Here is a 15,431-nt window from a genome sequence, read left to right on the forward strand (position 1 = left end):
GTGGGTTATCTCCCTGCTCTCTTGATGGTTTCTTTTGCTTTGCAGAAGCTCGTTAGTTTGATGAGGTCCCACTTGTCTATCTTATTTCTTAAAGTATTGGCCTTTAGGGTTCTGAATAGGAATTGGTTCCCAGTTCCAATTTCCATAAGGGTGTCTCCTGTGTTTTCTAAGATTCTTGTAGTTTGAGGTTTTACGTTTGGGCTTTGATCCATTTAGAGTTAATTTTTGTGTATGGTGATAGGTTGGGGTCCTGTTTCAATCTTCTGTATGTGATTAGCCAGTTTTCCCAGCACCATTTACTGAATAGGATCTCCTCTTCCCAGTGGTTGTTGTTGGAGACTTTGTCAAAGATGAGTTGGTTGAGGCATTGAGGCTTTGCTTCCAGAATCTCTATCCTGTTCCATTGGTCTATGTACCTGTTCTTGTACCAATACCAGGCTGTTTTGATTACTGTAACCTTATAGCAAAGTTTGAAATCTGGAAGTGTGATACTTCCTGCTTTTTTTCTTTTGTTAAGGATTGTTTTTGCTATTCATGGTCGTTTATGTTTCCATATAGATTTCTGTATTGTCATTTCCAGGTCTGAGAAGAATGATGTTGGTAACTTAATGGGTATTGCGTTGAATCTGTAGATTGCCTTTGGTAGGATGGCCATCTTAACAATGTTGATTCTGCCTATCCATGAGCATGGAATATTTTTCCATTTGTTTGTGTCTTCTTGGAGTTCTTTAAGCAGTGTTTTGTAATTTTCATTGTAACGGTCTTTCACTTCTCTGGTTAGGAAGATGCCAAGGTATTTCATTTTTTTATGACTATAGTGAATGGATTTGTGGTTTTTATTTGGGTATCTGCCTGTTTGTTGTTGGTGTATAGGAATGCAACTGTCTTTTGCACATTTATTTTGTACCCTGAGACTTTGCCAAAGTCCTTTATCAGTGCAAGCAGGTTTTTGACAGATTCTCTTGGATTTTCAAGGTATAGAATCATGTCACCAGCAAAGAGGGATAACTTGACTTCCTCTTTTCCTATTTGGATACCCCTGATTTCCTTCTCTTGTGTAATGGCCCAAGCTAGGACTTCCAACACAATATTGAACAAGAGGGGTGAGAGTGGGCAGCCTTGTCTTGTCCCAGTTTTCAGGGGAAATGTTTCTAGTTTCTGTCCATTTAGCAATATGTTAGCTGTGGGTTTGTTGTAGATGGTGCTTACTCTTTTGAGGTATGTTCCTTCTATACCTGAATGTTTGAGAGCTTTATCAAGAAGCGATGCTAGATTTTATCAAAAGCTTTTTCTGCATCTAATGAAATAATCATGTGGTTCTTATTTCTACATCTGTTGATGTATTTAATGACATTTATGGTCTTGCAAATATTGAACCAGCCCTGCATCCTGGGGATGAAGCCTACTTGGTCATGGTGGATGATTTTTGAGATGTGTTTTTGGATCTGATTTGCTAGAATATTGTTGAGGATTTTTGCATCTATCAATATCATAAGGATATTGGCCCGTAGTTCTCTTTCTTTGTTGGATCTTTACCCAGTTCAGGTATCAGTGTGATGTTAGCTTCGTAAAATGATTTGGAGAGAATTCCATCTTTCCCAATTGCCTGGAATACTTTCAGTAGGATTGGTATCAGCTCCTCCTTGTACATGTTGTAGAATTCTGCTGGAAAGTTGTCCAGTCCAGGGTTTTGTGTTTTTTTGGTAGGTAGTTTTCGTATGACAGAGTCTATTTCCTGGGTTGTTATTGGTCTATTTAGTGTCTCAATGTCTTCTTGTTCTAACATGAAAGTCAGAAAAGCCAGAAAAGTCCTCCATCTCATCTAGGTTATCAACTTTGTTTCCATATAGGTGTACGTAGTAATCTCTGATAATACTTTGTATTTCTTCGGGGTCAGTTGTGATTTGATCTTTTGTATTTCTGATTGTGTTTATTTGGGCTTTTTCTCTCTTTTTCTTGGTCATTCTGGCTAGGGGGCCCATCAATCTTGTTAATTCTTTCAAAGAACCAGGTTTTTATTTTGTTGATGCTTTCTATAATATTTTTGTCTTCCATTTCCTATATTTGGGCTCTTATTTTTGTGATTTGGATTCTTCTACTAATGTTGGGGTTTTGGTAGTCTTCTCTTTCCAGCTCCCTTAGGCGATTTGTTAGGCTCTCCACTTGTGACCTTTCCATTTTCTTGATGTGTGCTGATAGAGATATAAATTCCCCTCTTAGAACTGATTTCATGGTATCCCAGAGGTTTTGGTAAGATGTTTCTTCATTTTCATTTGTTTCCAGGAATCTTTCAATTTCTTTTCTGACTTCAGTGTTGACCCATTCACTGTTCAGCATCATGCTTTGTGGGCTTTGGGGAAATGTTGGTTTTGATATTTGTTTTTATTCCATTGTAGTCTGAGAATGTGCATGGCAAGATCTTAACCTTATGGAACTTGCTTATGCTTGATTTATGGCCAAGGATGTGATCAATCTTGGAGTATGTTCCATGTGGTGATGAGTAGAATGTATATTCTGTGGTTGTTGGGTGGAATAATCTGTAGGTATCTACTAAGTCCATTTGGTCAAGTGTTAAGTTTAGGTTCTGGATCTCCTTGTAGATTTTTTGCCTCGACAATCTATCTAGGGATGTCAGTTGAGTATTCAAATCCCCTGCTATAATAGTGTTAGAGTCAATATATTTTTCAGTTTATTTAGTAGTTGCTTTATAAATGCTGGTGCTCCTGTGTTGGGTGCATACATGTTTAGGATGGATATCTCTTGTTGAGGGATTGAACCTTTTATCATTATGTAGTGTCCTTTTGCATCTTTTTAAATTTTTGATAGCTTAAAGGTTGTTTTGTCTGATTTAAGATTACAACTCCTGCCTTTTTTTGTGATCCATTTGTCTGGAAACTCATTTTCCATCCTTTAACTTTGAGTCTATGTGCGTCCCTTGTAGTGAGATGAGTCGCCTGGATGCAGCAAATAATGGGGTCTTGGTTTCTTATCCTGTGCGCCATTCTGTTTCTTTTCAGTGGTGCATTTAGTCCATTCACATTCAGGCTGATTATTGGAATATGATTGCTTATCCCTGTCATGAGGTTCTTATAAAGTTTTTTCTTTGTTTGCTTGTTTTCTTTTGGCTTTGAGGTTAATGTGTGCGTATGTTTTCTTTTTTTTTTTTTGGAGTTGGAGTCTCACCCTGTCGCCCAGACTGGAGTGCAGTGGCTGCTCCCAGCCACCGCAGCCTCGACCTACTGGGCTCCAGCGATCCTCCCACCTCAGCCTTCCAAGTAGCTGGAACTACAGGCATGCACTACCATGCCCGGCTAATTTTTTTTTTTTTTTTTATTGTAGAGGTGAGGTCTCGCCTGTCCAGGCGGGTCTTGAACCCGCAGGCTCAGGCAATCCACTCACCTCAGCCTCCCAAAGGCGCGGGATTACAGGCTGAGCCACCGAGCCTGGCGCGTATGTTTTCAAGTTTCTTGCTGCACTGTATTCTCTGTTGATACTGTGCTCTGCTGTTCTCTTGAGAAGTGTGTCGTGATTCTTTTTCTTTCTTTCTTTCTTCTGTGTTTAATACTTTTCTAAGTTTCTCCTACAGAGCTGGTCTGGAAGCTGCATAACGAGATGATCTTAAGGATTGGATGTCTGGGAAGGATTTTAATGTTTCATCACTGATGAAGTTGAGCTTGCCTGGATAGGAAATTCTTGGTTGAAATTTCTTTTCTTTGAGGACTTTGAATATAGGGCTCCAGTCCCTTCTTGCTTATAGTGTTTCTGCTGATAGGTCTGCTGCTATCTGATTGGTTTCCCCTGGTAGATAGTCTGACCTTTCTCTCTTGCTGCCTTTAGGATTTTTTCTTTTGTGCCTGCGAATAACTATGTGAGTTGGCCTTCTCATTTGATGTCTTGTGGGGAGTCTCTGTATCACTTGTGCTTGGCTGGTTACATCTCTGGTGAGATGGGGAAAGTTTTCTTGGATTACCTCCTGGAATACTTGTTCCAAGTTGTTCTCATTTTCCCTTTCTTCTTCTGGGATACCAGTCAGGCATAGGTTCAATCTCTTGATATAATCACACATCTCTTGTAGGCTTTGCTCTTTCTTTCTGAGTCTTCTTTCCATGTTTTTTACAGATCGGGTTAATTCCATGTTCTGGTCTTCAAATTCTGAGATTCTTTCTTTAGCTAGATTAATTCTGCTTTCCATGATTGTCATCTCGTTATTTATTTCCTGGATAAAATTTTTTATTGCCAGAATCTCTGTTACAAGTTCTTTCAGTGTTGCATCTTTCTTTCTTGAGTCTTATTCACTCTTTCCAACCATTCCCTGATCCCTGTCATATTCTGGGGCCAGTCGTTGGTGGCTTCCATTGTTTGGGCACCAAGGTCTGATTTCCCAGGACTTTTGTCTTTGGTAGACTTGGAATTGCCTGAGGTCTTCCTTGGACTTTGCCTCATTTGTGACAGATCTCTTGTTTTTTCTTTAGTTATGTTATTCAGTGTCAGTGAGAGAGGTTTTCCCTTTTTTTTTTTTTTGAGTTGAAGTCTCACTCTGTCACCCAGACTGGAATGCAGTGGCTGCTCCCAGCCACTGCAGCCTCAACCTGCTGGGCTCTGGTGTTCCTTCCGCCTCAGCCTTCCAAGTAGCTGGAACTACAGGCATGTGCTACCACACCCGGCTAATTTTTTGATTTATTGTAGAGATGAGATCTCACCAAGTTACCCAGGTGGGTCTCGAACCCACGGGCTCAGGCAATTAACTCACCTCAGCCTCCCAAGGCGTGGGATTACAGGCTGAGCCACCGATCCTTCCCTTCTGATGTTTGCTGAGTCTTCTATTCTTCCCTGATCCAGGCTCTGGTTTTGTTCTATTTTGAAATAGGATGGTGGATGGGAAGCTTTGCTGTCTCTTGTAGTTTTTGAAATCTGAGTAAAGTGGGGGTTGGGTACTAGGAGTCAGATGCTACTTGCAAATTAAAATGTTCACTTATTGTGGTATGTTTTCCCTGAGATCCACTTCCTACCACCACTCTATATGATGATGCAAAGCAGAAACCAATCCACACTACAAAACAATCTGCAATAACAACCAAATGAGACAAAACAAACCACCACAACAGAAAAATCCCAAGAAAACTAACCACAAACACACAAGCCTACTACGAAGTGAATAGAGAAGAAAGACAAAAAAACCAAAGGGGGATAATAAGAAAAAAGAAAAAAGCTTCTCTACATGTTAAAGGATTTGATAGTGACATGATTCTTCTAACAGACAGTATTTAATTGCTTGCAAGTAATATTCGCATATTTTCTAAACGTACCTGGTTTTGTGTAAGACCTCATAATCAGTCACAGGCAATCCAAAAAGTTGTTCACCAGAAGAATAAGTAACAAATTTCCTCCAAAGATCATCAAAATTGGCCTACAACAAAGGTTTTTAAGTTGTACTAAAATATAATTAATTCGGTAGAACTTATTATATAATTGGGATAAAAGCTAGGTGGAAGTGTATTAATTTCTATTAAATAAGATTGTGAAGCAAATTTATACTGACACCAAGCTATCACAGGAAAAGTTAAATACTTAGGAAAGTTAGCTTTTAAACATTTTAAAAGCATCCACTTTATATAAAATTATTTCTTTAATAAATAAAGTAGTCTCCAGAAGACCTATATTTCAAGTTCTCATGAATACATCTGAAAGTAATAAAACTGCACTTTAAATATGTATAATTCAGACTTTTTGACTAAATTAGAATAGCCATCTATCTCTCCTACAGGGTTCAAATGAGCGAACTGTTATTCTAAGTCATTTGATCCTGTTTTCTCTACATGGAATAGACTATAAAACAAAATATTCCATTTTAACGCCATTTGAAATAATTCTCACATTTTAAATCAGCAAAGTTATTGTACCTGTCTTCTATTTTTTTTTTTCTTTTGAACTCGAATTTGAATATCCTGTATTTGGAGTGCTACATATTAACAATGTTCAGAGCACCAAGGTCTATAGAAGTAATCCAGCTGTGACTCTGCATAAATAGTACAATATATTCATATGGACCCTAAATTCCCAGCCCCAGAGAATATCTGATAACAGACCTCACAGTGCTCAGACAAAAACACAGATTTGACAGATATATGAGCATATTTTACAGTAGTCAAATCAGGAAGGTGTGGCAACACAGGAAGAACTCCAATTAACTCTCAGTCCCTAGAGGGCAAGGGCCATATTTTGCGTTTTTGTATTCTTGGTAGTTATTCAGTAAATTGAACAAAAGTCCATGAGACCAAGGGAACACTAGAAAAGGAGAAACAAGAACTTCAAAGTTAGAATACATTAAAATAATGGTGTTTAAAATCTTGTCAACGTGGTAAAGGCTGTTGATGGATGCCAATCATTCACCTTTTTTCTTCAGGTTCCAAATAATATAAAAAACCTACAACACCAGTCAAACAGGGAATCAAGTATCAGTTTTGTCAGCAGACAAGCAGAGTGCCCAATAACACCCTACAAATAAAGTTGCATTAGAGAACACCACTAGAACCCAAGGCCCAGTGTGAGGCACCTGCTTCTTCCCAGACCTAGATCTTGACACCTGCTTTTCACATATCCAACAAAATGCATGGCCAATATCTCATTTGGCCCACGCCCCCAGGCACAGGCAGAACACAAGGTACAAAAAAGCAAGAGATGAGCCCCTACATCGTCTTTTCCATGAAGAGCCCACACTGCCGGTAAAAAAGTGTGACACAGAACATCCCAGCTGCTGACTAATAAATTGGTTTACATCACGTGTCTGAAATTTTTTCTGTAAATTTGGACACAAGGTTATCTGCTGAAACAAATCCCAAAGCTACTCCTCCTCCCATATTCCCTACTTCAATAAATGAAACTTCAACAGATGAAGCTCTACCTTCATCTATTTGCTTTTTCCTCCTCAACCCATGCTCCAAGCCTGTCAAATCTACCTATTTTTTTAAACTCATGATCCATCCAGTTTTCTTGATTCTACAGCTGCCACTTGTTTGGTCTCAACCTCTACAATTTCTTGCTTGTATTACAAAAACTGCGATCAGTCTAATTATTCTCTGCCCAAACCAGTCTCCACATTAATGTCACAAAAATTATTTTAAGATGCAACTGTTTTAAAAATACAAGTATGACCTTATCACTCCTTGCTTAAAACCCTCCAACCCTCTGCATAGGATCCAAAGTCCCTCCATGAGCGGTCTCTGCCCACTCTGCTGCCCCACCCTCATCACTATCCTCTCTGCCCACTGCACCCCAATGGCACACTACCCTATACTACACTACTTATATCTCCCCAAATCTCCCTGCTTGTCTCTTCATTGCTGGGTCTTTGTTTGTGCTGTCAATCTGGCCTAACTTGCCTTTCCTCCATTCCCTGGTTAACTCTAATTAGTCTTTCAAGTTGCAGCTTAGATGCCTCCTCTTCCAGGAAGCCTTCCCTATCTGCCCCAACCAACCCCATCTGGTTTGGGAGCCCCTTACACCTGTTTCCATTACACAGTTCCCCATACCTAGATCATAGTACTTATCACACAGGTTTGGAATTATCTCTCTAAGCTTGCTGTCCCCCTGCCAGATTTTAGCTGCTTAGAGGTAAGAACCATTTCTTAATCAAGTTCTAGTGAGTAAGCCGCACTGTGGGCATCTGATAAATATTTGTTTAACTACTAAGAATGTAGTTGGAAAGGAGACATGAAAAGAACATCTACACATTGTTCAGTCACTGTAAGAAACAGGAAAAAAGAACAGGAATAAAGAACAGGCTTGCCTGATGTTCCTGAGGGGTAAGTTTACATAAGAATCCATGCATTTGCAAAACATTGATTCAAATGAGTGTGTAATTTTCTCTACATGTGTTCAGCAATCAGAGTGTAGAAAAGAGTGGTGAATGGTTGACCTGATCTAATGAATATGGTGCCGCCTTGGTAGGACTGTGGGGAAGTTTAAAGTGATGGGCACGAGAGGAAGAAAAAGAATGGGTACAGATGGAAGGCAGGAAATATATTTGCCAATATTTAAAATCTTATTTGGATACATTGTTTTACAGAATGAATTTTTATTACTTTACATATCAAGCAAAATGCTTAGAACTAGGACAAGGTATAATTTAAGTTCAAAATCCAGGTCTTATTCTCTAAAAATACAGAGCTATTTTGTGGAGAAGGACATGGAGGGACACAGAGAAGGAGTCTATTCTGTCATTTAGCAGACTAGAATACAACTAAAGTCTGTAAGTACTTTAAACACTATTCTAAAGTAAAACATAAATTTTCCCTAAAATCATTTTTTAAAATAACACATTGTCAGTGTAACTCCCCCCAAAATGTGGTTTTACCTGAAATATCTGTAGCCTATTGCTAGCTTCTTGGGGTGGTATATTTGGAACCATGGGTCCTTCCTGTAAGAAATGATATGATCTCCATTTTCATTCTTAATCATATGTATTTGTCAGTTATTAAGCTTATCTATTATTTCCTTTTACATAAATAAGCAACATTATTTTAAATTTAAATAATCTACTTTTGCCCTATACTTGAAGCTTTCACTTATTTTTATAACAGTTTTATGGAGATAAAAATCACATTCACACACCCATTTAAAGTATACAATTCAATGGTTTTTAGTATATTCAGAGTTGTACAACCATAACCACAATCCATTTCAGAACATTTTTATCACTCCAGTTTCCATGCATTTTTAAAGGGCCTTGACACAGCTAATAAAAAAAAGTGACAAAATTACATTTTATATGAAGTGTATACCACAAAAGTTCTGTCAGATTTTACTTATGATTATAAATGATGATGCTAGGATTGTGCATTAGAATAACTGATAAAGAGTTCTGAGAATAGCCTCCATTTACTAATTGTCCAGTCCAATATGGAATTGAGACACACATAAATTGAACAATTGGAAGAAGCAGAAGGTCATCACTGGTGCCCATAAGCCAGAACACAGTTGCAAAATAATTTCCCAAAAACAGTACCCAAAGTAATCAAAAGAATAAAAGAATTTACTACAGTGATAGATTTAAATAGTAAAGGTTACTATCCATGGAAAAATGAGAGATATTATGTTATCATGGTCTATGCAACCATAAATATTATTAATATACTAAATAATAAACCAGGTTTCCAATACAGTTGGGTTAAAAAGGTAAACTGAGGTACAATAATATTTTACAGAGTTTATCTGAGCACCAGAAGTGGTTCAGAGGCTCAGAAGTGTACAGCCTTTTATAGAGTGAATACAGAAATAAAACAAAGAAAATATTTGATTGGTTACAGTTATGAAAAGAATGTCTTCTTTGGACTATCCTGTTGGAGAGTCCATAAAAGTTACATAATTATAGATTTACTTGCTGTTTCTGATTGGTTGAGTTTAAGTTATGTCTTACTTTAATATTAATATAGGCATGTATAAGAAATAGCTCAGTAAGTTTCACATGTCAGCAAATCATACAAGGTAAGATGCTTAACAGGCTTTGTCTGCTCAGGGATTCTTCAGGCCTTGTCTCCATTTTCATTTACTTTAAAAACAGAATGATAGGGCAACTCAAGAGATAAGTTTAGTACATGTAAAAAAAAAACAGTTATATAAATAGCAACAGGTGTTTAAATCATCTTATGAATATAGATCCATTGTGACCACTAAAAGAAAAAATAGTTTGGGGGAACATATCCAATTTTGAGTTTAACTTCAAGGAAGTCAACATCTTTCAACCCATTTTATCTAAGAGTTTGCGAAAATGCAAAATAAGTTGCATAATACCCTAGTATCAGGGCATTCATAGTTTCTTAAAGCCTTCCAACAATTGTATTACATTTTCTACTATGAAAATTGTGGCCAGCCAGGTGCAGTGGCTCCTGCCTATAATCCCAACACTCTGGAGGTTGAGAGAGAAGGATTGCTTGAGCCCAAGAATACAAGACCAGCCTGGGCAACACAGTAAGACCTCATCTCTACAAAAAAATTTAAAAATTAGCCAGGCATGATGGCACACACCTGTAATCCCAGCTATTCGGGAGACTGATGCAGAAGGATCGCCTGAACCCAGGAAGTCAAGCCTGTGGTGAGTCATGATAGTGCCACTACACTCCTGTCTGTGTGTCAGAGTGAGACCCCGACTCAAAAAAAAAAACAAAGGAAGGAAGGGAGGGAAGGAGGGAGGGAAAATTGTGGCCCTGAGAAAGGACAAAACTAGAACCTTTGTTGTTCCTTCTACAATCTCCAAAGTTGTTGCTTCTTTAACAATAAAATCTGCTTTCTTTTCTATAAAAAATGCTTAAAGGATTAGCTATCCCCTTTTACTGACAGCTGCAAATAAGCAGATTTAGCCTCTCTACATACAATATACATACCTATTTCTCAGGATTCCTCATTTTTATTTCATAAAAACATATCACAACATTTTAACACACAGCAAGCAAATACTAAATTACCGTCTCATATGCATCTGCAAAGTTTATTACATCCTCACGAAAAATTTCCACAGACTCAAGTAGACTACTTTTAAACTTTGGCTGCACTTGAACTAGTTCATCTTGTACAGAAACCTAGAATAAAAAAGAATATTCAGCTGAGAGAGAAAGTAACATGTTAAAAATGAAAACTACAATTCTATTTCAGCAAGTTTTTTTATCTCACAGATGTCCTGCATGAATGACACATCTCTTTGTAATAAAATACATTAAAAAGCCAAGAGCATCTACTGAAGACTCAAATCATTCTAGTTTGTAACCCAAGAGGCAAAGTCATTTTCTCTGTAACTAAAGTTAGTAAAAAGTTTTCTGACTGATTTAGTTCAAGGAATCATTGTTGCCAGGGAAAGAGTTATTGGCCCAGTCAGGTCACATGCTGTTTCCAGGGCCAGGCCAAGGTCTGGTATTAGCAGTATCCAATAGGTTCACAGGGCTGATGTGATTGGAGCAATTCTCTTATTTAAAAAGTGTTATTACTCTAGATATATATTTTATAAAATAGCAAATGCCCTCCAAAATGATATTGAAAGAGTCTGTTTAAACCTTCAATAACAATAGCTGGCATTTGAATAATGCTTAGCTTACTATCTGCCACACTCTTTAAATATGTTAACTCATGTAACCTTCATAGCAACCCTATGCAGTGAATTCCATTATGCTAATATTATACAAGGGGAACCCAAAAAAACCAGAATTACCTTTTGGAAGGCAGTTTCCTCCCCCACCCCACCCCACCCGGCCAAGTATTTTGTTCTAGGAACCCATTGGCATCAGTGTACCAGCTAAGAAGCTGCATTCAGCTTCAGTGAATTTGGGGGGAGAAGATTCTTTCAACATGTCTGCCCATTTCATGATGGGTGATTTACAAGGGCACCTGCCCACACCATGCTGAGTGTTTGGCAGCTTTTGACGAAAACCAGTATGATTCCAGTGCCCCACACTCCCTATTCACCTGATCACACACTGAGTCACTTTTTTTTGTTTCCCCAGATGAAAATAGTCCTCAAGGACTATTTCGCCAATGTGGAAGAGGTGAAACAAAACGTGGCAGAAGCACTAAAAGGCATCAAAATTGATTAATTCAAAAACTGTTCTGAACAGTGGGAAAAGCATCTTTATAGGTGTATTCCATCAGACAGAGACTACTTTGAGGTGACTGAAGTTTAATTATGTAAATTTTTAATAAATAAATTTTGGGTTCCCCTTATACTGTTTTACAGTTGGGAAAACTGAGGCACAGAGAGGCTAGGTAACTTCCCCAAAGTGCCAGCACCAGTACAAAGCAAAGTCAGGCAGTGTGGTTCCATGGTTCCTGCTCTTAACTGTTCTCCATAATAGCATCTATCTATAGGTTGGAACATATACTACTTTATTAGTGATGGTATAGAACAGTCTATATCTATACTAAAGGATGAGCCACTGGGTTTAACACTAACTGCTAAAGACAGAGAACAACCTAAGTAAATCCTTTCCATTGAACAATAACAGAAAATTGCATTTCATTCAATCTCTATTAAGAATTCCTCGTTTCTTTTCTAAGATTTGCACCCCTAACAGCAAGCTTTTCTCAAAGTAAGCTATTAGTTAAAATATTGAATATAAATTTAAATAAACATGAATATTTAAAAAGTATTTTTATATACATTACCTCAAGTGAGACTCACAACTGTGTATAAAAATTATCAATATTCCTAAATGACCACATGAGAAAATTGAGAAAAAAATGTTATTAACTTGCATAAGATCATCCAACTGACCATGACAGAACTACAATCACAAGCCATGATTATGACTCCAATTTCAGTTCCGTGTCCTTGATACTGTGTTGTGCTTCAATATCAGTGGCACATACTTTCATAAATAAGAAATTTTAAGCCAATATCCAATTTAACTAATATTCAATAAAAATTTGGTGTAATTAAAGAATGTGAATCATCCCTTGGAGTTCATTTTAATGTCTAACTTCTGGTGTGTCAATGTTTACCAACTTCAAAAATGTTTAGAGAAATTTATAATTATAAATGCCTACATTAAAAGAAACAAATCTCAAATCAGTAACCTAATCTTAACAAACTAAAAAAAGAAGACCAAAGCAAACACAAAGCAAGCAGAAGAGAAGGAATAATAAAAACTAAAGCACAAATAAATGATAGAGATTCTAGAAAGGCAACAGAGAAAATCAACAAACCAAATGTTTCTCTTTTGAAGACTGACAAAATTGACAAGCCTTTACCTAGATTAACAAAGAATAAAGGAGAGAAAACTAAGATTACTAAAATCAGCAATGAAAGAGATGCATCGTTATTGAACTGACAAAATTTTTAAAATCTCAAGAAAATACTATTACTAAATTACTAAAATTAAGAATGAAAGAGGGGACACCACTACCAGCCTTATAGAAATAAAAATGACTATAAGGACACATTCAACATAGTGAACTGTCAACCTACAAAATGGGAGAAAATATTTCCAAATCATATACCTGATAAGAGATTAGTATCCAGAATATATAAGGAACTCCTACAATTCAACAACAAATGGAAAAATACCCTGATTATAGCATGGGCAAAGGACTCAGACAAACATTTCTTCAAAGAAGATATACAAATAGCCAACAAGCATATTAATTAAAAAGTCCACTATCACCAATCACTAGGAAAAGGCTAATCAAAACGACAATGAGATACCACTTCAATCATAGGATGCTCCTATCGAGAAAACAGAAGTACTGACAAAGATGTGGAGAGACTGAAACCCAGATGCACTGTTAGTGACAACGTAAAATGGTGCAGCTGCTATGGAAAACAGTATGACAGTTCTTCTAAAAGTTAAAAATAGTATTCCTTAGAATTACCATATGATCTAACAATTTCGCTTCTGAGTATATACCAAAAAGAATTAAAAGCGGAGTCTTAAAGAGATATGTACGCCCATATTTACAGTAGCATTATTCACAATAGCCAAAAGAGGGAAGCAGCCCAAATGTCCATTGGTGGATAAATGAATCAACAAAATGTGGTATATACATATAATAAAATATTATTCAGCCTTAAAAAGGAAGGAAATTCTGGCACACGCTACATCTTGTACATCTTGGATGAATGTTGAGGACATTATGCAAAGTGAAATAAGCCAGTTAAAAAAAGATAAATATTATATAATTCCACATATATGAAGTACCTAGAGTAATCAAATTAATAGACAGAAAGTAGAATGATGATTGTCAGGGCCTAGAGGGAGGGGGAAATGGAGAGTTGTTTAATGGGTACAGAACTTCAGTTTTCCAAGATAAAAAGCTCTGGAGATTGGTGCACAACAATATGCATATACTGGACTTTAAAATATTAAGACAGTAAATTTTTATCTACTATAGTACAGTTTTTTCTTGTTTTAATTTTTTTTTTTAAAGATATGGGGTACAATTCAGGATTAGGTATATGAGTGGGCATCATACAAGTAAATTTTGGACCTTCCTTTGGTCCCCACTTTGCCTGGTTTGAGATCAGGTACTGTTATTAAAGTTATGTGCCCTCTCTCCTCTGGCAGTTTCTGGCTACTGCCAATCCCTCTCTTGTAGTATTATGGTAAATGTTCAGGATCTGCTTATGAGTGAGAACATGTGGTACTCAGTTCTTTGTTTCTGTTCCACAGTTTTTTCAAAAACTTAGTACAAAGTTAAGTCATCAAGACAGTGTGGTACTGGTATAAGTATAAACATATAGATCAGAATAGAATAGAGTGTCTGAAATAAACACTTACATTTATGGTCAAGTCATTTTCAGCAAGGTTGCCAAGATAATTTATTGGTGAAAATTAGTATATTGTCAATAAATGATGCTGAGGCAACTGTATATCCACATGCTTTTGCATGAAGTTGGACTCCTAATTTATACATATGCAAATATTAACTCAAAATGTATCAGAGACAGAAATATAAAGGCTAAAACCATAAAATTCTCATAAGAAAATATGAGTAAATCTTTATAATCCTAGATTGGGCAATGATTTCCTAGATATGATACCAAAAACACAAGCAAGAACAACAGCAACAGCAAAAATAGATAAACTGGACCAGACCAAAATAAAACATTTATGCTTCAAAAGATGCCATAAATGAAGTAAAAAGATAACCCACAGAATGAAGGAAAATATTTGCAAAGCATATGTCTGATAAGGAACTTATATCCAAAATATATGAAGTACTCTTACAACTCAAAAATAAAAAACCCGATTTTTTTAAAATCAGAGGATTTAAATTCATATTTCTCCAAAGAAGGTATACAAATGGCAGATAAAATGGCCACATGAAAAGATAGCTAATATCATTAGCCATTAGGAAAATTATGTGCCAGAACATGGGACAATATGGATGAACCTTGAAAAATTATGTAAGTAAAGAAGTCAGTCACAAAAGACCCCATAATATATGATTTTATCTATATTAAACACCCAGAAAAGAAAAGCCCACAGAGATAGAAAGTATATTTATGGTTTCCAGGGAGGGGGCAAGAGGTACAATGGGGAGTGACTGCTAATGAGTAGGTTCTTTGGTGGGTGAGGACAATGTTCTAAAATTAGATAATCATGGTGGTTATACAACTCTGTGAATGCTAAAAACCACTGAGTCGTATACTTTAAAATAGTAAATTTTATGATATGTATATTATATCTCAATAAAACTGTGAAAATAATATACAGTCATGTGCTTCTTAACAACGGGAATACGCCGGGCTCGGTGGCTCAGCCTGTAATCCCGTGCCTTTGGGAGGCTGAGGTGAGTGGATTGCCTGAGCCCGCGGGTTCGAGACCCACCTGGGCAGGCGAGACCTCATCTCTACAATAAATCAAAAAATCAGCCGGGCGTGGTAGCGCATGCCTGTAATTCCGGCTACTCAGAAGGCTGAGGCGGAAGGATCGCCGGAGCCCAGCAGG

At 37.0% G+C, this 15,431-nt stretch overlaps 1 protein-coding gene across 1 annotated transcript in view; it reads right to left on the reverse strand.

Moving 5' to 3' along the window:
• Positions 1 to 15,431, reverse strand: part of DNAH8 (dynein axonemal heavy chain 8) — a gene marked incomplete at its 3' end in the record, with an annotated part of 103,423 nt that overhangs the window by 65,110 nt on the left and 22,882 nt on the right. The window contains exons 10-12 of the mRNA XM_008053199.1: positions 10,461 to 10,574; positions 8,354 to 8,416; positions 5,307 to 5,407 (exon numbers count right to left, since the gene is read on the reverse strand). Coding sequence (XP_008051390.1) covers positions 5,307 to 5,407; positions 8,354 to 8,416; positions 10,461 to 10,574 — 278 coding nt within the window. The remainder of the gene's footprint in view (positions 1 to 5,306; positions 5,408 to 8,353; positions 8,417 to 10,460; positions 10,575 to 15,431) is intronic.

The sequence above is a fragment of the Carlito syrichta genome, unplaced genomic scaffold (genome assembly GCF_000164805.1).
Source record: "Carlito syrichta isolate Samal-C Ts95f unplaced genomic scaffold, Tarsius_syrichta-2.0.1 Scaffold287953, whole genome shotgun sequence".
NCBI classification, from domain to species: Eukaryota; Metazoa; Chordata; class Mammalia; order Primates; family Tarsiidae; genus Carlito; species Carlito syrichta.